This window comes from Cucurbita pepo, chromosome LG06 (genome assembly GCF_002806865.2).
Source record: "Cucurbita pepo subsp. pepo cultivar mu-cu-16 chromosome LG06, ASM280686v2, whole genome shotgun sequence".
Classification (NCBI taxonomy): Eukaryota; Viridiplantae; Streptophyta; class Magnoliopsida; order Cucurbitales; family Cucurbitaceae; genus Cucurbita; species Cucurbita pepo.
This window is the reverse complement of record NC_036643.1, coordinates 2,233,142-2,260,384: the sequence shown is the minus strand read 5'-3', so window position 1 is coordinate 2,260,384 and position 27,243 is coordinate 2,233,142. Positions and strand designations below refer to the sequence as shown.

At 37.7% G+C, this 27,243-nt stretch overlaps 4 protein-coding genes across 7 annotated transcripts; 2 read left to right on the top strand and 2 right to left on the bottom strand.

Annotated features, from left to right (window-relative positions):
- The first annotated feature begins 1,775 nt into the window (after nucleotides 1–1,775).
- Nucleotides 1,776–5,954, top strand: LOC111797210 (probable xyloglucan glycosyltransferase 5). Its single transcript, XM_023680161.1, has 5 exons — nucleotides 1,776–3,079; nucleotides 3,785–4,093; nucleotides 4,182–4,472; nucleotides 4,607–4,720; nucleotides 4,819–5,954. Exons 1-5 carry the CDS (start codon nucleotides 2,351–2,353, stop codon nucleotides 5,461–5,463), a joined length of 2,088 nt encoding a protein of 695 aa, XP_023535929.1. The 5' UTR covers nucleotides 1,776–2,350; the 3' UTR covers nucleotides 5,464–5,954.
- Nucleotides 5,955–6,630: 676 nt separating this feature from the next.
- On the bottom strand, nucleotides 6,631–10,889 carry LOC111797163 (serine/arginine-rich splicing factor RSZ22A). Of its 3 annotated transcripts, XR_002815489.1 has the most exons (7): nucleotides 10,789–10,889; nucleotides 10,331–10,434; nucleotides 9,759–9,847; nucleotides 8,838–9,075; nucleotides 8,557–8,670; nucleotides 7,488–8,158; nucleotides 6,631–7,130 (listed from the first exon to the last, which is right to left on the bottom strand). XR_002815489.1 is itself a non-coding variant. In XM_023680094.1 (6 exons), exons 2-6 carry the CDS (start codon nucleotides 10,417–10,419, stop codon nucleotides 8,122–8,124), a joined length of 567 nt encoding a protein of 188 aa, XP_023535862.1. In that variant the 5' UTR covers nucleotides 10,420–10,434; nucleotides 10,789–10,889; the 3' UTR covers nucleotides 6,631–8,121. The 3 variants fall into 3 exon arrangements, 2 of the variants coding, with proteins under 2 accessions (XP_023535862.1, XP_023535863.1); XM_023680094.1 differs by having other exon boundaries at nucleotides 6,631–8,158; XM_023680095.1 differs by having other exon boundaries at nucleotides 6,631–8,158; nucleotides 10,785–10,843.
- Nucleotides 10,890–12,033: 1,144 nt separating this feature from the next.
- LOC111796482 (probable sarcosine oxidase) lies at nucleotides 12,034–13,533 on the top strand. Its single transcript, XM_023679121.1, has one exon. It carries the CDS (start codon nucleotides 12,186–12,188, stop codon nucleotides 13,413–13,415), a length of 1,230 nt encoding a protein of 409 aa, XP_023534889.1. The 5' UTR covers nucleotides 12,034–12,185; the 3' UTR covers nucleotides 13,416–13,533.
- Nucleotides 13,534–13,671: 138 nt separating this feature from the next.
- LOC111796481 (centrosome-associated protein CEP250-like) lies at nucleotides 13,672–24,783 on the bottom strand. Of its 2 annotated transcripts, XM_023679118.1 has the most exons (10): nucleotides 24,610–24,783; nucleotides 24,108–24,242; nucleotides 22,970–23,555; nucleotides 17,353–22,838; nucleotides 15,934–16,816; nucleotides 15,201–15,847; nucleotides 14,888–15,032; nucleotides 14,705–14,786; nucleotides 14,505–14,619; nucleotides 13,672–14,181 (listed from the first exon to the last, which is right to left on the bottom strand). In XM_023679118.1, the coding sequence occupies exons 2-9, from the start codon at nucleotides 24,156–24,158 to the stop codon at nucleotides 14,517–14,519; spliced, it is 7,983 nt and encodes a 2,660-aa protein (XP_023534886.1). In that variant the 5' UTR covers nucleotides 24,159–24,242; nucleotides 24,610–24,783; the 3' UTR covers nucleotides 13,672–14,181; nucleotides 14,505–14,516. The 2 variants fall into 2 exon arrangements, with proteins under 2 accessions (XP_023534886.1, XP_023534888.1); XM_023679120.1 differs by lacking the exons at nucleotides 24,108–24,242; nucleotides 24,610–24,783 and having other exon boundaries at nucleotides 22,974–23,069.
- Between the last annotated feature and the right edge of the window lie 2,460 nt (nucleotides 24,784–27,243).

Sequence of the window (27,243 nt, the reverse complement as noted above, 5' to 3'; positions counted from 1 at the left end):
GCGCACTTTGTTCGAGGGGAGGTGTTGGATGATGGAAGTCCCACATCGACTAATTTAGGGAATGATCATGGGTTTATAAACACTAGTTACCAGTCATTTAGAATAGCTTCATTCGTTTCCTGAGAGAGAATTTGCACGGTTCGTATAGCTCAAGTAAAGATTTTGAGTTTGACTCGATAATCATTTTGTTTCAGTTTCTGTTTTTTAAACGAGACCCATTACAATATTAAAAAAAAATAGTATCACCTAGTTGTCCAGCTAAGAGTTGGGTGAGAGTGTACCCTCCAACCCTATGTGGGATGTTTCTCATCACATGTTGTGGAAGTACAGATCTCCTCAAATACCTACAAAAATATGGACAATATTACTCAACCACACCCATAATACACATACCTTCATACTTTAACCATAAATTTTTTTATTTTTTTTTTTTTTTTATTTACCTTATAAGATGCTTAAAATATAATCCACGTTAATTAAAAATATTGTGAGATTTTCACGTTAATTGGAGAGGACAACAAAACTAAGGGTGTGAAAATCTCTTTCTAATAGATGCGTTTTATAATCATGAAACTGATAATGGTACGTAACAAGATAAAGCGGACAATATCTACTAGAAGTAGACTTTGACTGTTACAGTGGTATTAGAGTCATACGCCAAGCGTTATGCCAACGAGTACATTGGGCCCCTAATGGGGTGGATTATGATATCTTGGTGGAGATTGGAATGAAGTATTATAAAAGTGTGGAAACTTCTCCCTACCAAACATGTATTAAAATGGTGAGATTGACGGCGATACATAATAGGCCAACACATACAATATCTATTAGAGGTAGATTTTGACGGTTACAGATAGGGTATTAGAGGCAGACACCGAGTGCCAGCGAGAACGCTAGATCCTAATAGGGTGGATTGTGAGATCCCACGTTAGTTGAGATCGATACGAGTTAAAAGGTATTTATATAAAATATTACATATTTTTCTAATTTGATGGTAAACATTTAAGGTAATTAATGTTTTATCTTTTAAAAATTTAAAATTTAGTTTGAGTATTATTTTTTTTTAAAATACACAAATTTGAATAAATTTTTGTTTAAAAAAATTTAAATAAATAAATAAATAATTGAAAATTTAATTCTTATAGTCATTTTTTGGATAACGACTTAAACTCAAAAATTATTTTCATACTTTAGCATTTATTTACAAAAATGAACGAATATTCTTTAAGATTCTGTACGGTAAAAACCAAATATAAAATTTTTTATTTAAAAAATAATAAAAATAATAATAAAGGAATGCCTCCCCTCATTTTCATTAAGCTATAGTAATAAAAAATTAAGAAGCTAAATAAACAATTTTCTCAAATTTAAGAAGTAAAATCCGAGCGTTGGAAAATGAAAGCACCTCGGTGGATATCGTCGTCCGTTCCACGATTTTAAAATGCATCTATTAGGGAGACCCTTTTTAAGAATGATTCAGCAAATATTGTCAGCATTGACTAGTTACTTATTACCATCTGTTTAAAATGTCTCTATTATAGAAAGGTTTCCACGCATTATAACGAATGTTTCGTTCTCCTCTACAGTCGACGTGAGAACTCACAATCCACTCTATGGAAGCTAGCATCTTTGCTGACACACTATCCAATATCTAATTCTAATACAACTGGTAATAACCTAAGCTCACTGCTAATAGCTGCTTTTAGAAAGAAGTTTATATAGGTACAAAGAACACTTATTTTCCATCTCCAATTATGGTGAGATCTTTCAGTGTGATTAAAGAAATGCGGTGGAAGAGAGAGAAATCTGAACCGGCGCCATGATCGAATCCGTCTGGACGTTGGATAAACAGGTGAGACCTGATTTTGACAGTCGGGTTCTTCACGTTCTGTAAATCAAAGGAGAAGATCCATGTTTTTCGCCTTCCAATTCAAGAATCCAAGTAGGTCAATATATTTCGTCTTCATTTGGTCAAATTTTCTTCATCTTCTCCACTGTTTCGCTTAGTTAATCCATACGCTTCATCGCCATTTCACTGTGATATCAAAGTTCTTGAGCTGTTAAAAAAGGCTATTACGTGACCAATACCCCACATGAAGCTGCTGATACCTTTCCTCATAATGTGGTTTCTTCCCCCACGTTGGATTTTAGAGCGTTCAATTCATTACAAATCAGCCTCTCACTCTCTCTTCTTATTCTCTGCTACATTGATGGAATGATCATCGATTGAACGTTTTGTTGGCTTCGAAATGAGGTTTTGCTAGGAGCTTCTGTGATTTTTGTTTTTTGTTTTTGTTTTTCTCGTCTTGGAGATTTGGATTCGTTTGTTTTGCTTTAGATCGTTTAGGGGATGGCTCCTAGATTGGGGTTTCTGTGTCGGTGGGGAAAAGAGAAAGATCCTCAAAAAGGAACTCCGGTTGTTGTGACGATGGAGAAGCCTAACTTCTCCGTCGTGGAGATCGACGGTCCCGACGCCGCATTCCGGCCGGTGGAGAAAAGTAGAGGCAAAAATACCAAGCAGGTCACGTGGATTCTTCTTCTAAAGGCCAATCGAGCCGTCGGTTGCATAGCTTGGCTTGTTACAGTTCTCTGGACATTGTTGGGAACAATCAAGAAGAGGCTGATCTACCGGCAAGGAATCGCCATTGAAGGCGGGAAGCTGGGAAGAGGGAGGTTACTGTTTGGAGTTATTAGAGTTTTCTTAGTAACTTCCATTGGGATTCTTGCTTTTGAAATGCTTGCTTATTTCAAAGGCTGGCATTATTTTCAGCATTCTAATCTGCATATTCCTCAGGCTTCTGAGTTGCAAGGATTGCTTCATTCACTCTATGTTGCTTGGTTAACTTGTAGAGCAGAGTACATTGCTCCTCTCATTCAAACACTCTCTAAATTTTGCATCGTTCTGTTCCTTATCCAATCGGTGGATCGTATGATCCTTTGTTTTGGTTGCCTATGGATAAAGTACAAGAGAATTGAACCCAAGATTGAAGGGGATCCCTTCAGGTCGGATGATGTGGAGGGAGGTGGATACAAGTATCCAATGGTTCTTGTTCAAATTCCCATGTGCAACGAACGGGAGGTAATACTCGTTTCGATCGATTTCCTCTTTGTTTCTCTGTTTTAGTATGCCATGATTCTGGGTTCAGGATACTTCATAATCGTTTAGCTTTTCATAGATTTGATTATGGTAGGAGAGAGGGAAAGTGAACACAGCATGTGAAAGCATAGATATCTAAATAACTGAGGCACCAAACAGGCATAAAAAACAAGTGAGATTATAATACGTGCTCCTACTATGTTGATGTGAGATCTCACATCGGTTGGAGAGGGAAACAAAGCATTCCTTGTAAGGGTGTGGAAACCTCTCCCTAACAGATGGATTCTAAAACCGTGATGCTGATGGCGATACGTAGCAGGCCAAAACGGACAATATCTACCAACAGTGGTCTTGGGCTGTTACAAACGGTATCAGAGGCAGACACTGGGCGGTGTGCTAGCGAGGACGCTGGCCCCCCAAGGGGGTGGATTGTGAGATCTCACGTCGGTTGGAGTGGGGAAGGAAGCATTCCTTGTAAGAGTGTGGAAATCTTTCCCTAATAGATGCGTTTTAAAACCGTGAGACTGAAGGCGATATGTAACAGGTCAAAGCGGACAATATCTGCTAGCGGTCGGCTTGGACTGTTACAGTTGAAGTTGCTATTATATGTTTTATAATTGGCAATTGAAGTTTGAGAAGATTAAGTTAGATTCCAAATATAACTGGTTTTGTGACCATTTCATGCAGGTTTACGAGCAGTCTATCTCTGCAGTCTGTCAGATTGATTGGCCAAGGGACCATTTACTCATTCAAGTTCTTGATGATTCTGATGATGAGAGCATCCAACTGTTAATTAAGGCTGAGGTTGCTAAATGGAGCCATAAGGGGGTGAACATAGTCTATCGCCATCGATTAGTAAGAACGGGATATAAAGCTGGGAATTTGAAATCTGCAATGAGTTGTGATTATGTTAGAGACTATGAGTTTGTTGCAATTTTCGACGCCGACTTTCAACCTAACCCGGATTTTCTTAAGCTGACCGTCCCCCATTTCAAGGTCGAAACAACGAAAAACAGTTTTTCCCCCTGTTCTTTGTTTATGTAACTTTTGTTAATTTTCCCGTCCCTTTCGTTTTTCTTTGCAGGATAACCCAGAGCTAGGTTTGGTCCAGGCCAGATGGTCGTTTGTGAACCGGGACGAAAACTTGTTGACACGCCTTCAAAACATTAACTTGTGTTTCCACTTTGAGGTAGAACAGCAGGTCAATGGGGTGTTCCTTAATTTCTTTGGTTTCAATGGCACAGCTGGTGTTTGGAGGATTAAGGCGCTCGAGGAGTCCGGAGGGTGGCTTGAAAGAACGACAGTAGAGGATATGGACATAGCTGTGAGAGCCCATCTTAACGGCTGGAAATTCGTATTTCTAAACGACGTTAAGGTCATTGAATCTATCACTTCATTAGCTTGAAGAAACTTCAATTATCAAATGTCGATCGGTCTGTATTAAGACAGTCGATTATGCTTGTTTTCGTATAATCTAAACATTAAGAACTTTTTGAATGTAAAATTCAGGTCCTTTGTGAAGTTCCTGAGTCCTATGAAGCTTATAGGAAGCAGCAACATCGTTGGCATTCTGGTCCTATGCAACTATTCAGGTTGTCCCTTCCAGCAGTCATAAGTTCTAAGGTACGGTCTTTACGTTCGGGTTCAGATACTTTAACTATTAGTTGCCTCGCCGTTGCATTACGATGAAGAGATGATGCCTCAAATCTTCAATAATGCAGATATCAGCATGGAAGAAGGCAAATTTGATACTATTGTTCTTTCTATTAAGGAAGCTTATCCTTCCATTCTATTCCTTCACGTTGTTCTGCATAATTCTTCCTCTAACCATGTTCGTACCAGAAGCCGAGCTTCCTGTATGGGTGATCTGTTACGTGCCCGTCTTCATGTCGTTACTCAACATTCTTCCATCCCCCAAATCATTTCCTTTTATTGTCCCCTACCTTCTTTTTGAAAACACCATGTCCGTAACCAAATTCAATGCCATGGTGTCTGGCTTATTCCAGTTAGGTAGCTCTTATGAGTGGATTGTGACTAAAAAGGCTGGCAGATCCTCCGAATCCGACTTACTGGCTGCTGCCGAAAGGGACTCTAAGATAACGAATCAAGCGCAGATATATAGAGGCGCTTCTGAGAGCGAGATTTCTGAGTTGACCCACTTAAAAGAACGCAAAGAAGTCGTCTCTGCACCTGTCAAAAAAGTAAACAAGTTATATCGAAAAGAGCTAGCGCTCGCGTTTCTTTTACTCTTAGCCTCACTCAGGAGTCTCTTGGCTGCACAAGGAGTCCACTTCTACTTCTTGATGTTCCAAGGTGTGACCTTCCTCCTTGTAGGTCTTGATCTAATTGGAGAGCAAATGAGCTGACTTTTCACACAAATGAATCCAAGATCAAGGTGGATAAACAGACGGAAGGAATTTAATCCTTGGGAATCAAAGATGCTGAACCCGACCGACCTCAAATTGAACAAAACAGTCGATATCGGAGTCTTCTTTCTTTTGGACCACCTTTCATCATACTCACTAGTCACCTCCTTCATTCTTCCCTTACATACTCTCATACAGCATCTGTGATTGTTATCATTCATAAGCCTTTTCAGCAGTTTTTTAAGTGTTTATTATGCAAATAAGTTATCCTTTAGTATCCCAGTCACCATTAATTCTTTCTTGGGTGTAGTTACGGAATTTCCAATACCCCGTCGTCCACAGGAACCGAACCGAACCAAACTATCCAGTTTGAATCAAGCTGCCTTTGTTGTTGTAGCCTCCTGATTTTGAGGACATGTAAGACAACAAAGTTCACTGTAAATGTACTGTTTCATCCAATTTATCAATATATATCATATTTTTCTCTTCTACATGTACTAGAATGTGGTAGCACAAAGGACAAAGGTAGTGTCGGCAGGCAAAGATGATGAGAAGAAGGCTAAATGCTTATAAATCCTTATTAGGATCTACTCTGCCCATATGCTCTGATTCTTTGTTCTTAAATTTTTCTTTTCAATTTTGTACTGATTGTGGATGGTGCTTGCTACTGCTATTGTCACTGGTTGGTGGATTGTCACTGTATGGCCCTTTTTTATTTAAAACCTTTGTCCTTTGCCACTATCTATTGACTTCAAGTCGGCAAGTTGGGACATAACATGGATTTTCAGGTCAAAAGCTTAGGTTTCCAGTGGACCAGGCTTGTTTGTTCTAACTTCCTAGAGAATATCCATCTGGAAAAACTCTCACACATCATTACATCCTAAGAAGTTAAAGAACGTTTCCACGACATTTAAAAGTAAAAAATATATTCTTAAATTTTTATTTTTGTATTAACAATAGATTGAATTTTGTATATAATATAATATTTATGTGAAATAGATTAATAAATTCTAAGAAATGTCAGACAAAATATTGAAGCTCCATAAACTAATTAATACCCTGTTTAACACGAACTTTAAAAGATAATAATCCCTATTATCTCCTGTCCAATAAATCTACCATACAAATTTTAATAATGCCTGTATGAGCTCCATAAATAGAATGGGCTTATCAATCAATATCAACATGTCGGAATATATCAAAATCAACATTTTCATATAAGATGGACATTCAGAAACAGCCCTACCAATCTGAGTCCAAATTACCCAATAGGAACGATTTCAGTGCCCCTCTCCCTATCGGTCGAGAGCTATTCCGACAAACCTATAAGTTCAATTGTGATGCATATTCGGCGAAGCAAAATACATATCTTAATTACATAGACCGTGAGATAATTATGTAGGCAGAAAGACCTAGCAGCCGCAAACTAAGATGAAGGATCAATTGGCAGGCATGGCGACTTCTGATGACAACCCACGGGAACTTATATGTTTCTCTTTGAGAGAAGTGGGGCTTTCAAGCAGATGAGAAATGAACACCAACGCAATAATATAAAGAATCATGGAAAATGGTATTGACCAACAGCAGGAAAATACCACTTACGTGCAGGGAAGATAACTCCCACTAGCATTCAGCTGGGAAGAAGTTGCTCATCTTGAGACAGTTCACTTAAAGATGTCGCCAAGAGAGCACGGCGTAGCAACCGACCCACCGTACAAGCAATTGCAATCAAGGGAGAAGAAAATTAACACGTATAAAAAAAATAAATTAAAATTTCAAAAGAATATGACTCCTAGGCTTAATTAATCACACCCCTCACCTAACCATACTTTGTAAATGCAAACGTCCTAAACCACACCATTATATATACAGAGAAAAAGATCATATGATAATAATTGATAAGGAATAACATCCTCCTAATGTGATGCAAATGGCATGAAGAAAAGAATGCTATGCAAATATGCCTAAAATTTGATTTTCTAAAACAATCCCAACCCAAACTTCTGTAGAACAGTTTCATGTACCTGCCAGAAGCATTTGACGTCGTTCCTCATGCTTCAAGTTAATTAAAAAGGAATCCCATAAACATTATGAGAGCATGCAACACAACCGCAGAGTTTCAATCAAATAGTAGGCATCTACAGTTGTAGCCGGCTGGGACCTACAACCTTTCAAATTGAAGATCCCAGAGATGGGCAGTGTAGAACGAAATCCAAGGATAGGGCAGAAGCACAAAAGCAGTGAAGCAGAAGCAGAAGCAGAAGCACAAAAGCAGTGAAGCAGAAGCAGAAGCAGAAGCAGACGACTAGAAGCAGAAAAGCAGTGAAGCAGTACGAGACGACACCTCAACAAGAAAAAAAAAACATATACATCTTTAGCAGTGCCCTTCAAGACATTTGCTTTAATAACATTATCAAAAATAAATATGAACTAATGACATTTTAGTATATAGATTCCTACAACTATACTGAAGGACAAAAAGAAAAACAATTCAAACAGTAGATAGAAAGGACTTATCCAAACTCAAAAGTAGAGGCTGAGGGCGTCGCCCGATTTAAAATGGTCTGTTACGAAGTCCAAGCACTAAAAACACATAGAACCGGAGTAATCCTTTAAACATCCTGTGTAAACTAAGGCAGGTTGAGAAGTCAGTGGTCCTCAGCTCCTGCTCCGACGACGGTCCTTTATGCCATTTCTGTACAAAATTTAAACAGTGAACAAATCAGAACAATGAATATAATTAAAACAAATTAATGCTTGGAAAAGAGAACATCTGTATGAGCATGCAGTAAGACTTACTGCAAATTTGGTGCACAATGAAGGTCCTTCACACAATTATGTAGCAAAGAAAAACTAACTAAAGCATCTACCACCGATAGGGAAACAAAAGGAAAAAGAAACTGACAATACAGTATAGCAAACAAATTCTCAGTTAAAACCCACACCAAAAAACCTGCATCCTAAATATTACAGAACAATGAATGCCTAAAGTTGGAGAACATATTTTGCTGTAGCTATAGCAAGCAGACCAGACAGACAAGTTCATGGAGAAGGAATTAAATCTACCAAAGAAAATATTTTAAAGAGCCTTACCCATTGGCATAAGGTAGCTCCTCTCTACCACGGTAGGGAGGTGATTTGCTATAGCTACGCCCACGAGGTGACAAGCTGCGGCGTCTTGGAGATCTTCCATGGGGGCTGTAACTCCTGAAAAGAAATTAAAGAGGTCAAAAACCCCAGAGCATATATAATATCAAAGGGAACTATTAACAAAATCCAAATGCAGAAAACTGGGAATAAAAACTAATTTGATACGTTCTAAAAACAAATAAAATAAAAGCTATAAATGCAAGATTTGGCCTCCATGTTCAAACCTGCGACCATAACTTGGACTCCGGCGGTATCGAGGACTGCGGCTACGTCTTCTTCCAGCACCACCACCTCCACCGCCACCACCACCACGTAAACGGCACTCACGAGCAAAATGGCCAGGCTCACCACACTCATAGCATTTCAGATCAGAACCGCCGCCAGAACGACCACGGCCCCCTCCACGGCCTCCACCACCACCTCTAGAATTGTGAGAAAGCTCAACTCTCCAGCCATTCTTCCCTGATTCAGAATTGAAAATATTAGTTACGAATGAATCAGAACAAAACCCTAGTTTAGTGAAAATGCATGAACAAAAAACTAAAATAATATCAACCATCATTCAGCAAAATCATGGAAATCACAATGAACAAAAATAGTTTGATTGTTATGAATTGTCATTCAACAAGGAAATATAAGCAAAACATTGCTAAACAGGTTCGAGCACAAATATGAAGGCAAAGCTAACAACCCATTAACATATCATAAAAAAGAAAGTTGCTTTTACAATATACTGAAGAACAAAGAGCAATAAAATCATAGGAGATCCAGCTAAATGTATATACTAAAGTGAAGGGGTGCCAAAAGTTTATAAATAAAATATTAGACATAAAACCATGGCAGATCCTCATCAGTGAATAAAGAAACCATAGTGGATAAGATGGCTTGTTTGAAGCTGAAAAGCCCTTATGAGCTTAAACTTGGTTCTCACTTATTCAAAGGACACACATGCATCAACTAGTTGTAAGAAAAAGCGGGGAGGAGAAACAGAATGAATCAGTTACTGAAACCATTATTTAATGTCATAGTTAAGAAGTGTGTGAAACAACGCACCAATGACTATAAAAATGATAAGTGCATCCAAATACAACACCATATACCAATATAAAAAAAGCAATACAAAAAGCAGAAAGGCCCATACATACCATCCAATTCATGGATTGCATCCCGTGCATCTCTGGTATCATCAAAATCTATAAACGCATAACCTGGGGGTCTCCGTGCAACCCATACGCTGAAACACAACATTTGAAAATTGAATAACCAAATGATTAAAATAGATTAAAGAAATGTTTAACTAGTCCAAACACCGAGAAAGTGGGATTCCCTTTTCCCCTATGAATGGTTTAACCCTGAATGTACATCAGATTATGAATAGGTAGTGTCAACAAACTTATAAAACTTGGTAAGATAAAATGGCAGAGAAATCAAATACACCTATTGATAACGACGGTCCTGTGAAACAGGACTTAAGTTAATACTAGGAATTCTTTAACTCATAAAATTAATGGCGCCAAGCCAAATATAGGGGCTGGTAAGAATTTATTGCCACGTATAGCTATGAACTTAGGCTAGATTTCAATAATTAACCAAATAATACGTATTGTCTTGTCTAGCAGATGATGTCTAACAATTAGCAATCGTCTTCAGAATCCAGCAGAAACAGATTGCAGGAAGAAGAACCAAACAGTTGGCCACGAAGTTAAATATACCACACCTTCGAATAACTCCAAACACGCGAAATTCATCTTCAAGCTCGCGCTCAGAGACCCTTGGATCCAAATTCCCAACATATACACGAGACATAGCTTTTCAAGAAACCTGTTAATCAACAGAGAATCCAACAAGTTACCGAAAAAGAAATGCACGATCATTAACGTAACATAGTCCATTAAAGAACATAAAGACACTTCGATACACTAATTCACATATTATACTCCTAAAAATATTTAAAAACAAACAAACAAGTATAACATCTCCAAAGAAACCGTTCAACAAATGCCGACTCCAGAATTCAATTACATAAAATATAGCATTGCCCTAAGGTTAATAATCCTCCGATCTACAGACAATCAAACGCTTGGTTAAAAAAATATATATAATTTAAGATGAGAATCTACTTGAAGCAAACAAGAAAACCGATAAAAAAAAACGAATTCAGAAGAACATACGAACCGATCGGAACGAACGATGCACGTATCGAAAAAAACCCTAGCAGCCCGACGGGTTTCTCTAATGAAGGTGCAAATATTTTGGGTTTGTGGTACTACGAAAGGTTTTATATCCCTGCCGAATTTAGGTCGGACTCCTTGAACTTTTCCTAAATTAGTAAATTGCCCGTATTTTTTTTTGTTCTATCCATTTAACAAAACAATAATTAATAACCTTTTAGATGAAGGTGATTTCAAGTAAGATGAGATTATAAATTTACTTAACTTTTATTAATTATTAATTAATTACGTACTAAATTTATTTTCATGGTTTAGTTAATAATGGAGTTTGAAGATTTGATTTATTAATAAAAAAAATATATGATGTCATTTTTACTTTATTTTAAAATATAAAATGACATTTTATTAAAAGTTTTTTTTTTTTTTTTTGGTAAATAAGTTTACATTTTATTGTCATATTCCAAAAACTAATTAAAACACATTAAAATATATAAATGGTAAATAAGTTTATCCTTAATTTAATATTTTCATATTAAATAAAATCTTTTTGGCTTCGAGAGACGTGAAGTCGCCGAAATCTACCATTGATTCGAAGGAAATGTTGAAGAGGTTTTGAGTCATCGAGATGTTTAATAATTATTAGCATCTAAAGTTGAAGAGTATAAGATTTAAATTTATGATATTTGAGTCAATTTTTTATTTCTTACGCATATTATTCGAACCGGTCATAATATTTCTCCTTATCGAGAAATCGAAGAGGCTATATAAAGATTTTGTTGGGACCTGCTCATGTGGTACGTAATCCTGTGGTATCTCACTCAACTATGTAATTATATGACACCGGTATGAATTTTGTTCTCTCCGATTCAACTAGGACCATAGGTCCTGAATTTCTACGCCAATCAAGATCGAGAAAAGGAATTAATGCAGGGATCAATGAATGCTCATGCTAATCTTGACAAAAAAAAAAAAAAAAAAAAAANAAAAAAAAAAAAAAAAAAAAAAAAAAAAAGAATATATATATTCCAATGTGACTCACACTTAATTATTATATTATTATTATTATACGAATTTTGACAAAGTTGAGTTAAAGAAAATAAATAAATAAATTATTTAAATGGCCACAAAAAAAATCTCTATCAATATTATATTATTATTGTTATTATTCTTACCTTCAGGAAAAGACAGAAAATGGATTGGCATAAATGGTCATAGAATTGAAAAAGAAAAAAAAGAAGGGGTATTTTCGTCATTTCATCAAAATACGAGCGCTCTCCACGAAGCTGCAGTAGCACACTTCAATTCAACTTCAATAACTCTCTTCCATAACTCTACACGCACATTCCCCTCATCGGAGACTCCGAAGAGAGAAAAAAGTTCCAAACAAATCGGAGAAGAGAAATGGCCGATTCCGGCACTCAATATGATGTAATCGTCGTCGGCGCCGGCGTAATGGGCAGTTCGACGGCATACCATCTCGCTAAAACAGGGAACAAAGTTCTGATTCTGGAGCAGTTCGATTTTCTTCACCACAGAGGCTCTTCTCATGGCGAATCTCGCACCATACGCGCCACCTATCCGGAGGATTATTATCACAGTCTTGTTATGGAATCTTACGAGCTCTGGCGGACGGCGGAGGCAGAAATTGGTTACAGGGTATATTTTCCGGCAGAGCAGCTCGATATCGGCCATTCCGACGATAAAAGTCTCGCCGCCGCCGTCGATACCTGCAAAAAGCATTCGATCCCGCATCTGGTTCTGGATCGGGAGCAACTGGCGGAGAAGTACTATGGCAGGGTGGAGATCCCGGCGGACTGGGTGGCGGTGTGGAGCAAGTACGGTGGCGTAATTAAGCCGACGAAGGCTGTTTCGATGTTCCAAACTCTGGCGTTCAAAAACGGCGCCGATTTGAAGGACAACGCGGAAGTGGTGGAGATTAAGAGAGATGGGAGTAGTGGAGGAGTAGTTGTTTCAATAGCCAATGGGGAGAGATTTAGGGGAAAGAAATGTGTGGTGACAGTTGGAGCTTGGGCTAGAAAGTTAGTTAAATCAGTTGGTGGGATTGAATTGCCAATTCAACCATTGGAGGCTACTGTGTCCTACTGGAGGATCAAGGAGGGAGCTGAGGGGGAGTATGCAATCGGTGGGGACTTTCCGACGTTTGCTAGCTATGGCGACACGTATATCTACGGAACGCCATCGTTGGAGTTTCCAGGATTGATTAAGGTAGCCGTGCACGGCGGGCATCGGTGCGACCCAGACAAACGGTCGTGGGGAAGTGGGGGGGAGCTGCCGATAACTGCATTAAAGGAGTGGATAGAGGGGAGATTTGGGGGGAGGGTGGATTCAAGTGAGCCAGTGTCGACACAACTGTGTATGTACTCAATGACGCCAGATGAAGACTTTGTGATTGATTTTTTGGGAGGGGAATTTGGGAAGGATGTGGTAATCGGCGGTGGGTTTTCGGGGCACGGGTTCAAAATGTCGCCGGCGATCGGGAGGATACTGGCAGATCTTGCATTGAAGGGGGTGGCGGAGGGGATGGAGCTGAAGTATTTCAGGATAGCAAGGTTTGAGGGGAATCCAAAAGGTAATGTCAAGGACTTTGCAGATCAAGTAAGGCTTCACTAGCACAGCTCCTCTGCAGTTTGTTGTTTCGTTCTTCTTTCTAATGATTTAGAACATTGAATAACTCTTCCTCCTACTTGGCTTTCAATAACAATATCAGTCTATTTGTGATTCAAACATCTAAATTCTTGGTCGGTCGGTCGATGATTTTGTCATTTATTTTTGAGATTCTGCATGTTAAAAAGCTTGTCCTGCCAGAATGTCAAAAAACTGTGCCCTGCTACGCAACGTAGAAGATTTAATAAAGGTGTAAAATATAACACGAACACAACCATCCAGTTTACATGGAACCTAAAGTTCGTATTCACGAACCGTTGAACAAACCGAATTGTGAGCGCATGCAAATACAATAGATAACTCAAGCCTAAGATAAATTGAAAAGAATGAAAAAGCTGGAAAGCCTTTTTTTTAGGCTTTGTAGCAAAATTTTGTGACAAGAATAGGCGTCTGGTACAATCTGAAAGTAAGGTTCTTCTGAGTGAACAAATTGAGATGATCTATACTTTGTAATAGACAAGAACTCTGTGGTCTTTATTTGATGCAGCCAAGCACTGTGGGATTTGCTAAGAAAAAATGGGGGAAATCCCAGTTTCTTGGATGAACAAAACAAGAAAGGAAAAAGAAAGAAAAAAAAAAAAAAATCATATGCCCACTCTAATGGTAGTAAACATGTACAAACAAATGAGGATCCTAATTATCAATTGAAAGGAAGGCCGAAGAGGGAACCCGTTACACGAACTCCGTGCTTTAATTCAAATCGAATATGGACCTGGAAAAGGGAGAAGGAAAAAGAGGACTAAGAATCTGCAGTGATATGCTATACAGTGTTTGTATAATTGCAAACCGCCAAAGAAAAGATACCCCATTCTTTGTCACTTGCTACGAAAGTTGCAAAATTACCCTACACCTTTTATGATACATTTTAAAACTACTCTTAGATGGAAATTTGTTAGAATTTTAGACAAAAATTGGGATTTGAAACGTGTATGGCAATGACTTAGAACGGTGTGGTGGTGTTCGGGTCCTGATTTCTACATTAACGGTAATTTAGAAACACTTACGAAAGGTATATAAAGATGATGAGTAACTAACCAACTTGACTGCTCAAACTACAAATGTTGCAAGAAGTGCATGTAATATGGCCCAGTAGAATATAATCCCGAGTCGTAATGCAGGTTGCCGCATCAGTGCTCGATCACAAGAAACCCTAGCAAAATTGTACACAAAGCCATGTTACACACTTGTTCGGATTTACATATTTAAGTGACTGAAAAGAATATATGAATGCCTACCAAAGACCATCAATCATGTCTGTTGCACGTCTTGAAAATTTCGGAACAATTCTCGATGAAGCTAACGACTTGAAACCATGCACTACAATGGACAAGGATCAAAGCAACAGTAAGTTTAAGCTATCTGGGAAAGGAAAAGGTTGAAAGCAAGGAGATCGAAACCACACGAGTTTAGAATTTTACCTTTATCATCGTCTTCATCCTCTAATCTATTACTACTGCTAGCAGGATCCATATCTATGGCAATTGCGACTTGATCGGTATTGCCTTTGCGCAAGCTAGGAACTTGAGGCGTAACCGAAGTACTGCTTGCAGCCCATTTGTTAATCTGCGCAAGAGTGCATAAGGTGGAATTTTTCACAAGGTGCTTCAACACAAAAACGACAATAACAACGTACGAATAACTAAACCAGCAACAATGAGGTCCTATTTCTTAGCTCACTTTCATGAGCCAACTTCACTCAACAGGATGTAAGAAACAGTATATGCAACTCACCAATGGTTCGGATTCAAAGATTTCAGGGGCCGCACTGCTAGCTCTATTACCATCTCCAACATCTTCAAGCAAGTTTAGTTGCAATTCCTTACGTTTCAGTTCTTCTACCTTATTCTTTTCAGCCAGCAACAATGCGTCCTTCCTCTGAGATACTGCTTGAAGATCCTCGATTTCTTTTAAGATTGATGTAATCTTCTTCTTGAGTACTTCCTTGCATTCACGTACGCCATTTTCCTGATCATCATGACCTATATGAGACAACCCCACCCGAGCTTCCATCATGTCAAACCATGTTATGACCTCATTGATATCCTCTGTACTTCTGTTGCTTGTTTGGGTTGCAACAAGAGCATCATTGGTACATCTTGTTACCTCTTGTCTCAAAAAGGAGACTTCAGCATCCCGATCTTGCAACTGTGCTTGAAGTTTTTCAACCTCGGTTAAGAGACTTTCTGATAGATGATGAAGCTCATCAAATTTCGTCACTGTCAAAGAGAGTTTTTTCGTGAGCTTCCCCCGAGAAGTTTCAATGCTCTCAAGTTCCTGATTCTTTTGCTTCAAGACTTTTTCCTGCGCCTCAATCTTGTTGGTCAAACCTTCCATCTGCTCCTCCTCCTCATCAAGTGCATGCATTAGGGCTTCAATTTCTGTGTCCAACAAGCAAAGGTAGCCTTAGTATAGATAATCCTGTGGTCAGAGGATAAATCAAGGATTTAAGCACAATTTAACATACCTTGGTCTTTTGCTGCAAGCGAATCTGTGAGCGATCTGACCGTCTCCCTTAACTCATCTGAGATAGACAAACCATCTCGCATCTCCCTTAATCTCTGCTCCAGGATCTTCCTCTCACTCTCCATCTGTTCCGTTACTTTCTGCAACTCACGCATCTCATCTTTTGAAGCTTGAAGATCAAGTGAATATCTAGTTGCAGTTGCTTCTGCTTCCTTAATTTGACCAACAAGCTCCATGCAAACCCTTTCATTCTGGATGTCCTTTTCCTGAAGCTCTTTCTGCAGATTTGCTATTGCAACCTTCATTTCCTTTACATGACCATCGAACATTTCAGCTTTCAGACCTATAAATTCCCTCACTGTGATCAGCAACCTGTCGGCAATCCTGCGGACATATTCCTCAGACAACAAATGAGTTTTGCCAATGTGTGAAAGTTGATCAGGTGTTGGGGAGTTAATATCCATTCCCAAATTTTCACTAGTCAAATCATTTCCCATTAGTTCCCCTTTTCTTTGGTCAATTTCCTTAATCGTAGATGTGCATGCTTCAGAAAGAACCGCAATATTTCTACATAAAATATCACCTTCCTTTTCCTTATCTTTTGCAACTGATTCCCTCTGTTGCACATCCAATTCTAATGCTTGGACCAACTCCTTTTGTGAAAGAACTTCTTGATGAAGTGACCCCAGTACCTTAGATAGAGAGTCGGATCGTTTATGGAATGACACAGAATGACCGCCTATCATTTCTTTCAGAGCCCCAATTTCCTTTATCGATTCTTCTAGATGCTGCATAATTTGACTATGTATTTCCGTTTCAGCATTTTCATCCACAGGAGAATTAGCGTAGGAGTTCAACCAGGTATCCAGAGCAAAAAAGCTCCCCTAAAAGAAAAGGTGTCCTCGTCAATAAGCCCATTTAATAATACCAAAATAGATGTTTCAAACGTACTGAAACCAAAATAGAATTTAAACCTTTACTGTGTACAATTTACATTTCTAACTAACATTATTTATTGCAAAAACTACCATTAACTAGTTGTTTTTATTTAACTAATATGTTTACAAAAGAATTGAGAGCATTCTGGAAGAAAGAGGCTATAGAGACGACTATAGATGTAATGAAGCAAAATTTTAAGAGTTATCCTAAACCTAAGTTGCTAAGTTGAGAAAACTAGATTTAACAATCTCAACAACTTGATTTATAGAACTAGAAACCAAACATGGATTGGTGTTACTAACTCAAACCCACACCTTAAAAGCACAAGCCAAGAGGTTACAAAAGAGAAAATCAAGTTTTCATTGTCGGAAACTTCGAAACAACACTGCACCCAAGGGGCGCTGACCTAGGGTCAGGTAATGAAGATTATAAAACGGCTATTAAGGGGGGAACAGGTAAATTGACAGAAGAACCAACATACCTTGTCCTTCTTAACGACGCCAGACACAGTGGATGGAGAAGGATTGACCTCAGCAAGATCATTAGCTTTAGTACATGACTCAATAGCAACTTCCAGATTATAGAAAGCATCCAAATCCCTGGAGAAAGCATCTGCAAGTAAGCAATTGATCTCACGCAAGGTCTCCTTCAATTGATCAAGGCCAGACTTAAATCCCATAAATTTAGAAAATTGGTTCTTTCTTTCCTTCAAGTGCAGAGTAGATAACTTTTCAAGTTCTGAAAGAGCTTCAAGCTTGGAAGTCTCTGCTAAGTCCCTTTCCTTGGTCAATTCAGCAATCTCGTCGGAAGCTTTTGCTAGCTCTTCTTGGAAAGCATCATTTCTTTCCTGAACTTCATTCAGTTCTGCAAGAAGTAATTCTGCTGCTCTTCTGGATTTCACAGACTCTTGTTCAGAGGAAACCATAGCTTCACGCAGATCAGAACACAGTTTTCCAAGTTGTTTCAGTTTCTCAATAGGATCGGTTTCATAAACATCCACATTAACTTCCATGTGAACTAAAGTGTTGATAATTGAGCTCAATTTAAATTCTTTTTCCTGCAAATTGTTTTTTGTTTCAGTCAACTGGTTCTTCAAAGACAGATTCTCTGATTCCAAGGCCTCCACCCGTCCTGTGTAAACAGAGAAATCCCTCAACTTCTGCTCATAACTAGCAAGAGTATTTTCCTGAGACTTCATCTCAGATCTCAGATTTTTCAACTCAGTGGTCATCTCTTCAATGGCTTGTTTCAGACTGTCGCGTTGTTGGACCAAAGACTTCCCCTTCCGAACAGCAACGTTTAGCTTCTCTCTTATAGACGTTGACTTTTGCTCCTCCAGATTAAGCAGTTCCTGCAATTCATCTTTCTTTTTATCTATACTTTCAACCTTGACAACTAAATATTCATGCATCTCCATATATCGATCCCTCTCCTTTGTCACAACCATCAATTGATGCATTGCATCCTCTAGATCTTTCTTGAGAACGTTTATATCATTTTGCCAAGCAACATGCGCATCTACGCTTCTGGCAAGCATTTCTTCAGTATTAGAACCATTCGTAGTGCTCTCAGGCACAGCGTCCCGCAAAGAAAATGTTGTGTAATTTTGAACTAGCTTCATCACCATCAATTCAAGAAATTCAATACTGCTACCAGAAACCAAACCGTGCACGTCATTGTCTTGCAACACGTTACCTACTAAAGCCTCCAATTTCACTATTTTACGTTCAGTAGAAATTAACTTCTCCTGCATATTGCTTAATTCATTTTGTAATACTGTGTTCTCAATTTCATTCTCAAAAGTTCCAAATGATAAATGGTCATTATGATGATCGATTATTTCCAACTTTTCCGAAAGCTTCTCCCTCTCAAGCAAGACTAACTGAAGCTCTGCCTCAATGTCAGAAATTTTCTTCCGTGAATCATCCAGATCTGCAGTTAACGACCCACAATAGTTCTCTAAGTAGTTCACCCTTTGATGGAGAGAATCCCTATCATGACAAGCCTCTGAAAGGGATCTGTTTAGCCATTCAATTTTATCTTCTGGCTCCATGGACCGCAAGTGTGAATCAATATCAATCTTTTCTAGAAGCTCTTCCCATCGCTGCACTGCGTTATTCCTTTCCATTAATGACTGTTCAAGCATTTCATTTTGTTCAGCTAACCCATAAAACTTTGTTTGGAGCTCCTCATATTTTCTTCTCAAATCATCCCCAACATTTGCATCCGGCTGCACTTCATCTTTCCAGGCATCTGTAATGACAAAATTAGCATCAGAGCCTGAGCCTCCTGCAACCGAACTCCTCTGATCCCAATCCGTATGGGGTATATTCTCACCAGCACTTGACTTGGCTAACCAATCAATCTTCTCAATAATGTCTCTTGAATGAAAATTCTCTGGCAAATCTAGTTCATCAAGAATCTCCTCAATCCTCTGAAGAACTGAGTCTTTAAGAAGGAACGATTCTCTTAGTGCAGTAGCAGAATTTCGAATGTAAGAAAGCTCAGATTCCAGTGCTTCAACACGCTCTCCTGCCTCTGAATAGGTATTAAGTTTTGTTTCAACCTCGTGAAGCCTAGTGTCTTTCATCTGTAACTCCTGCAAGCACCTCTCCAGTTCACTGGAAGTCTGTGCTAGTAATTGCTTGAGATTATCCCGTTGCACAATCAAACCTTTTCCCTTGGCAACAGCTATGCTTAGCTTATCCCTGATTGCAGACACTCGCTTCTCTGACTGTTCTAGTTCATCCACTTTATCCTTCAATTCAGACCGTAAAGCCATTAAGGCTTCTTGTGCCTGGCTTAAGCTTTCTTTAAGAAGAACAATTTCACATTCATGATCGAGAATCAAGGTGCTTAAGTCATGCACACTTTCCTGCAGCTCAGTCAATTTCATCATTACAGATCCACACTCTTCTCGAGATAAGCCTAATTGCAACTCAGATTCCCTGTATTTCTGTAAAACCAATGATACCATAGTTTCCAAATGAAAAGCAGGCATTTCAGCACGATCCTTCTCAATATCTTCTAATAATAACACACTTTGAACATTTTTAATCAATTTCTGGATGCCAATAGGATCGAGGCATCTCTCCCTAAACTGAACAAATTCTACAGTCCTGTGTTCCAAGTCTAAACGAAGTTTATCATTTAAAGATTCAAGTCGCAGTCTCTCGGTAATGCAGTCCTCCAGTGGTTTGATTAAGGCCTCAAAGTTGCTGTAATCTAAGGGATCACCCAGCATCTTGATTTGCATGTTCATGTCACTTCCACTGACAGATCCACAAGAAGCAATATAAAGATTTTGCAACTTACCATATATCCTATGCAGCATATCAACAGACAATTCAGTGCTTCTAAACAAATTATCATATTTTTCATTTACTTCTTCATATAACATCCTAAATGCTTCACCATTGGAGGCAGTCGCTTGAAGTCTCTCTCTCATATCGTCGATCATGTTGACAGCATTTTTGACAGAAGTAGCAATGCAGCTAGGCAATTGGTCATTGGTGCAAAATTTGATGGCTGAAGTATTAGAATTCCCTAATGATTCATCAAGCTTGGCAATTGTTTCAGCAAGCTCCAATAAGAAAGAGTGCCAATCCTTCTCAAGTGTCATTCCCCTTTCAATTTCTCCCTCCTGCAGATTGTCTAACTGATTACATATCAAAGAAACCGTCTCATTTGAGCCTTGATGAAAATCACATAATTGAGACTCCAACTCAGTAAGTTTTAATTTATACCCACATAATCTTTCAGCAAGCTCACAATTAGAATTTTTATGGTGCACATCTTGTTGCTTTAAAGACTCTTTAAGAATCTCAAGTTCATAGATCTTATCACCAGCATCATAAACGTGATGTTTTAAGCATTCAAATAAAATCGAGTGCTCAATGTTGGCCATCACCAAATCATTACTATGGTTCTCCAAATCTTCAAATTGATCCTTGAATTCGTTCAGTGTTGATATAGCAACTTTTCGATGATCACACTCTCCCTTGAGCAATACACTGGCCTTCTCACTGTCCACAACCACTTGACGAAGCAGTACTCTCAAATTGTCCACAAGTTCATTTGATAACTTATATGGATCGTTAGATAACTGAATTTCCGCATCCACCTCCTGTTCTTCAACATTTACCTTTGACTCAAAGGCTTGAATCAGTTTAGAAACAGCAGGGGCAGCCATTTTACTACCTGAGCTGCTAAAGGAGGCAGAATTGGACTGCAACCCTGTGATTTCCTTCTCAAGTTTCTGTAACATAAGATCTGCTTCCTCCAAGTGTTGACCCAAGGTTATAAGCCCAAGAGAATCATCAAAAATTTCCTGTTCAGTTACAATGACGGGTTTCCCACCAGCAAGAACTGATGAAGTTTCGTGCAAATTTTCCTTGAAAGTAATCTGAGAAGAATCATTTCCTTGGGACTTATTTCCGTGACGTCGGCCAGAGTCTGTATTTTCAGCCTGATCCTCATCATCTACGGATCTTGTTTGTAGAGACAGTATTTCACCGCAAAGTTCTTCAATTTTAAATATGTGTATATCAAGATTGTTGCTGAGAAATATGTTTTCCTCAGTGAGTTGGTCAAGCTGCGCTAATGCATCTTTTAAGTCACTCTCAAGCTTAACACGTTCCTCATGTTCAGTTGACAGTCTCTCATCAAGAACAAGCAGCTCAGATGCAATTCTCTCATTCTCGTGAAACAAACGGTTTTTATCTTCTTCAAGCTTAGTTCTACCCTCTGTTGCCAGTGCAAGGTTCTTGATTAAGTCCGTAATTTCTTCTTGTTGAGTAGCTACCAAGTTTTTACAATTGGAAAGTTCGACTGACAGTGTCCCATTCACCTGACACAAATGCTCTCTTTCTTCTTCAAGCTTTGTTTTTTCCTCTACTACTGAAGACAAACTCCCCATTAACTTAGAATTTTCAACCTCCAGAGCCATCTTCAAACTCTTGAAGCTACTTATTTCTAATAATATCTTTTCATTCTCATTGACATACAACTCCTTTTCCTCAGCTAGTTTCCTTTTATTTTCGTTTTCAGAGGTGATAATACCATTTAATCTTTCATTCTCCTCTTCTAACACTGTTACCAAATGTTTGCAGTCATCCAACTCTTTTCCCAGTCTGAACATATCTCCATGGAACTTTTCCAAGCTATTCTCTGTCTCACTAGTTCTAGAAGAAAGCTTTTCTATCTCAGCCTCTGCATTTAGCAGCTGATCTCTGAGCTCCTCCTTCGTTGTTGAAACATCCTTAAGTTCAGATCTGCAATGTGAAAGTTCATCCACGAGGCTCTGATTCCTCTCAAGAACTTCATCGAGTGAGGTATTAAGACGAGTCATGTCATTGGTTGATTTATGAAGATGGTTATCAAGCTCCAATTGTAGTTCATTCTGTTCAGAAATTTGCAAGTTAAAGATATCTTTTGAGAAACTTGTTACAATCAACTCTTCTTTCATTCTCTCCAGTAAATCAAGAAATTTACTATCTTGTCCAAATGAAGAAGAAGTCCCTGACGCATCCGAAGTTGAGGTCATATGTGCATTACGGGAGATAGCATTGGCATCTCCCGCATCAGATGTTTGTGAAGCCATATCATGGCCCTCGGACTGATCAGCAAAATTATCTTCTGGCATATATTGCACTTCACACCTGCTTGATTGTATCATATCTTCTGCATGAACTTGACTTTCTTCTTTCCAATCATCTCTACTACTACTTGAACTATTCTTCATACCTAATTTTTCTCCCGGACTAGAAATTAAATAACTGTTTGATTCAGTATCAGCACCAGATACAGATTTCACATCTGCTGCAATAATCTCCTCTTTATCGCAGTATCTATCTTTAAAAGTAGTCTCAGCTGCTGACTCATTCATACCACCAGTCTCTAGCTGCTTGTCTCCTGAAAACTCTGTTTCATGGACTTGAACAGATTGCATCAATGCATCCTCCATGCCTATCAATCAAGAAACAAGAATATATTTAATTATAATGGATTTGTACTTGGTTTCCCGGACCCACAGTTTATCTGGACAAATCACAACTAAAATACATTAGCAAAGAAGTACCAAAGAATAAGAGGACAACCTACATCTTCCCTTGCTTGCAACAAAGATGCAGACTGTGAAGGCAATAGCTCTTCTTCCCTACAACCACCCCATACTTCAGCTATTCTTCCCTGCTGCTCCACAGAGGCAGAAGAAATTTGGGGAGAGGATTCGGTGGAAGACAAATTACAAATATGATTATCGTTCTCTTGAGCATCAGTAGGAAGGGAAAGTCCAAACGGCATAAATCCAGCAGCCTCGGTATTTTGGATTGGATGTTCACAGTCCTCCCTATACCCTACTTCCTGCATCGGAACCTCTGCCTGGTCAATGGCTGATGTTTCGGCTAAATCCATCTCTTGCTTAACAGAATCAGTGGAATGATCAATCTCTGCTGCCAAAGAATGTTCCATAGAAGGTGATGCTGAAGAATCTACAGTATCTGGATCACGATAAACACTAGGTGAAAGTGCTTCATCAGTGGAACAACTCCCAGATGGGGATTTAGGAGCAGCAGTCACAATGTCTGCATCTACATCATGCTGTTCTAATTTACTAGTATTTTTTGATGAATTTCCTTGACTACCACCGCCTCGATTATCCTTCTTCTTACGGAATTGCTGGAGCTGATAAATCGAGAAAATAAAGGGGGAACATAAATTTCAGTCTTGTACAGCCAAGTGGTAAAGTGACTGGTGCATAAAAACCATTTTCCATCTAAGGAGACAAAGGTCCATTCCAGGTTAAAAATGATAAATCTCAGTCAAATCAATCTTTAGAGAGGGAGAGAAAGAACCCAAGTATCAGAATTTTTAAACCCAAAAATCTCCCAATCCATGTTTTTCGCCATTGAATTAGAAACTATAGCCCAAACCTAAAATAATTAATAATCTGGAACATTAAGGAGCCTACCAACTGAAAGTCACTGGAAACCCAAGAAAGGAAAATAAGGGGGTAAAGGAAAAAATAGAGCAAGCAGCAAAATTTTGCTTCCCAACTCAATTTACATTGAACACTGACGAGATTTTTAAACTTGCTATGAAATAAGTAGAACGGATTTCACTTATGTGAAATTATGGGCTACAGTAATGGAATACTATCACATCTTCCCATTCAACTTAATAAGGCGACACCTAACATTTAATTTTAAAAATAAAATAAAAGGAACATGAACTTACCTTCTTCCTGCCTGCGGCGAGCAGATCGGAACGACTCTTGTTCTTGTCCATACGATCCGCTCCGTTTTTTGCCCCCACACTTACTTAAATGTTAATCGTCAGTGAATCATTCATCTTTTCAAAGGCAGAGAAGCTCTACAGAAACAATATTTCCTCATCAGAAACTCCCAGTTCATAAGCGCTGCATTCATGCTTCCACGCCAATAAAATAAAGCAAAGTGAAAGAAATAAAAATTAAAAAAATTAAAAAAAAAAAAAAACACGAACTAGTTTCAAACGCTAGCTATCACCGCTTCGATTCAAACACAAATAACAGACCTCCTCCTAAACTATTCCACGAGTCGCACATCCCATTTCGCTTAAAATTCTACACTATTCTCAACCAGAAACCACACGGAAGAAAACAGAAGCACTAATACCACGGAATTGAAGCGCAAAACACGAAAACAATCAACAAAAGTAATGAGGAAAAAACACGAATTGGATGAAAGAAGGAACAGACCTTGATTGGAATCTCGTCAAGATCAACTCCGGAAGTTGGAGATGGCTTTGGATTGAAAAAAAATCGTCGTCTCCGTTCCACTCTCCCCTTCGTAATGCTTCGCTTTTTGCTTTCCAGATCTCACGCAAGCTTCGCTTTCGCGGGTGAAACGTAGAGCCGATGAACCAAATAAATTGTAATGCAAAAAAAAAAAAAAAAAAAAAAAAAAAAAAAAAAAAAAAAANGTTGGTCTGTTTTTGCCTGTTTGGTGTGCCTAATTCCTGTACTATACGACGTCGGATTTGCAGTATTGAGTCGTGATGAACCGGACCCGGCCGTCGGTGCGAACCCGTTTGTTTTGTATTTTAACAATTAAGTTTCCCAACCAGATACAATATGCCCAAACTTTATTAATTGGGCCAAGACCACGATGACTAAAATCAGGCCTGTCCCGGCCCACTAAAGAGAATAGGCCCACTAAGGAAGTGGCCCAATTGGGCCGCTTGATTTTGCATCGGCCTTGAAATTATGGGCTCTGATTCCGTGGCCCAACTTGCACAAATCATTTTAAAATATTAAATTTATAGATTAAATATAAATTTATAATTAAACATTTTAAAACTCAAATTTATTTATTTTCTGATAAATACATTTTTTTTATTTCTATGAAATTTAATTTTGTCTTAAATTCAGCTGAAAACTCATCATAATTTATTGTCTTTTAATATCCAAATTCCAACGTATTTCACATTCCATATTTATATTTATTTTGTATTTTCGTGTGTGGTTATTTTATTCCTTTGTTTGTATTCATGCACTGTCTAGGGGTATTTATGACTTTTCCCGTTCATTTTGGCGGCTCATTTTGAGTTCTTTAATTATACTTGATTTTTATTTTTTATTTTTTAATAAAATATTCGAATTTATAATCAAATATTAAAATTAAAACTTTGAATTTTAAAAAAATTATTTAACATTTACCAAATTTACCGAATATTTAATATATCTAAAAATTCACATACGTATTTTTTTTAGTACACAGATTTGAAAGCTGAACGGCGTACCAAATATATACCAACTTTAAAATTTAGCGACAAAAGTTTGAATCACTTTTAACTTATTTTAAGGGGCCGTTTGTATTCTCAATTGGTAAGTTGTTCCGAGTTATTTTTTATAATTTCGAGATATCACCTTTAATTTATTTACCTTGTCGTTTCTATATATATTAGACAAGTGTATGATTGCACATATAGTCGGCATGTATTTCCTTTTGAAAGACGGTTACAACGGTTACTAAAATATTGATAAAAAATTAAAAATATCTGTCAATACAGCGTTTTTAACCAAAATATCTCCTCATCACATGTTTATGACCCATAATAAAAATTAACCTTAATATACGCTTAAAATCACAATTAAATTGAAAAGTATATATTATTATTCCCTAATTATATAATTAAAAAAAAACTTTATAATTATTAAAAACATAAATTTTATAAGGACCTATAAGAAATTAAAGCCTAAAATTTGGTCCATTAAAATTATTTAAAAATAACGAAAAAGCCACACAACTATTACATTTGTTGGTTTTGGCCCAAATCAGGTGCATGCTTGACTATTTTTTGACGAGTCAAACTTGGACACTTGTTGACCAAGTCCTCTCCGTTTCTCTTCTCCTCTAATTTATTATTTCGATTATTAAATTACTTTTTTTATTTTATATAATTTTAGTTATTTGCTGATTAAAAAATATTTATTAGCATTTTTAATGTAATTTTGGAAATATATTCTATTTCACAATAAATATCCTTATTATTTAATGAATTTGGATGAAAATTAACTTTAAAACATTTAATTTAACGTTTATTGAAAATGTTACATGCCAAAAAAAATTAAAAATGTTAAGGATTAAGCAACAAATTAATTTTACTGTAGATGAATAAATAAATAAATATATTCGAATTAATTTAATAAATATTATGATGATTAAGCTTAATCCCTCAATTAAGGTTGAGAGAAATTTATCACTAACTTTATTAAAAGTTGGGCTGCATCACAAAATAATTAATTATTAAATTAAAAAGAAAAAAAAAACCCTAATTATTTTTTGTTAATTAGCACCAGCTAATTTCCGGACTCCTTTAATGCTTTGTACACGTGGCAGAAAATCTTCAAATGCTTCATCGATTATTAAATGAGGGAATGGGAAAAAGTCGTCGTCAACTCTTTTGGAGAATCTCCACCGTCGGATCATCGTGAATGATTAAATATTTATTTATTTTTATTTTAGTGCATTTTGTAGTAATTTTGCAATTTTAGATAAATAGTGTAATTAAATTTATAAATCTCATATTTAATTGTAAAAAAAAAAAACTAAAATTAATTATCAAACTTTATTAAATTATTAAATCTTAATTTAATTTGTAAAAAAAGTAAATTAATTGTTAAAAAAGAGTGAAAAATGTCTTCGATGGACTCATGAACATCAATCGGTCTCTTTTATTCTCTGTTCCGTTCTTATTTTCTTCCACGGTATGGCCCACTGTTTATGTCCATGAACGGATCTCCACCGTTGGATCGTGAATCCACTCTCACTGCCAACCTGCTTAGCCGGTCACCTCGAGGGCTATTAAATCATCCCCAACCCCCACAGTC

Bases quoted from the DNA above. Each gene is read 5' to 3' on its own strand.
- LOC111797210 (XM_023680161.1), top strand. From the start codon at position 2,351: ATGGCTCCTAGATTGGGGTTTCTGTGTCGGTGGGGAAAAGAGAAAGAT. The intron at 4,094-4,181 runs GTCGAAACAACG...TTTTCTTTGCAG, and splicing joins TGACCGTCCCCCATTTCAAG to GATAACCCAGAGCTAGGTTT. The intron at 4,473-4,606 runs GTCATTGAATCT...TGTAAAATTCAG, and splicing joins TATTTCTAAACGACGTTAAG to GTCCTTTGTGAAGTTCCTGA.
- LOC111797163 (XM_023680094.1), bottom strand. From the start codon at position 10,419: ATGTCTCGTGTATATGTTGGGAATTTGGATCCAAGGGTCTCTGAGCGC. The intron at 9,076-9,758 runs GTATGTATGGGC...ATTCTGAATCAG, and splicing joins TGCAATCCATGAATTGGATG to GGAAGAATGGCTGGAGAGTT. The intron at 8,671-8,837 runs GTTTGAACATGG...ATTTCTTTTCAG, and splicing joins AGTCCAAGTTATGGTCGCAG to GAGTTACAGCCCCCATGGAA.
- LOC111796482 (XM_023679121.1), top strand. From the start codon at position 12,186: ATGGCCGATTCCGGCACTCAATATGATGTAATCGTCGTCGGCGCCGGC.
- LOC111796481 (XM_023679118.1), bottom strand. From the start codon at position 24,158: ATGGACAAGAACAAGAGTCGTTCCGATCTGCTCGCCGCAGGCAGGAAG. The intron at 16,817-17,352 runs GTATGTTGGTTC...CTTTTCTTTTAG, and splicing joins GCGTCGTTAAGAAGGACAAG to GGGAGCTTTTTTGCTCTGGA. The intron at 14,620-14,704 runs GTAGGCATTCAT...CAATTTTGCTAG, and splicing joins GACATGATTGATGGTCTTTG to GGTTTCTTGTGATCGAGCAC.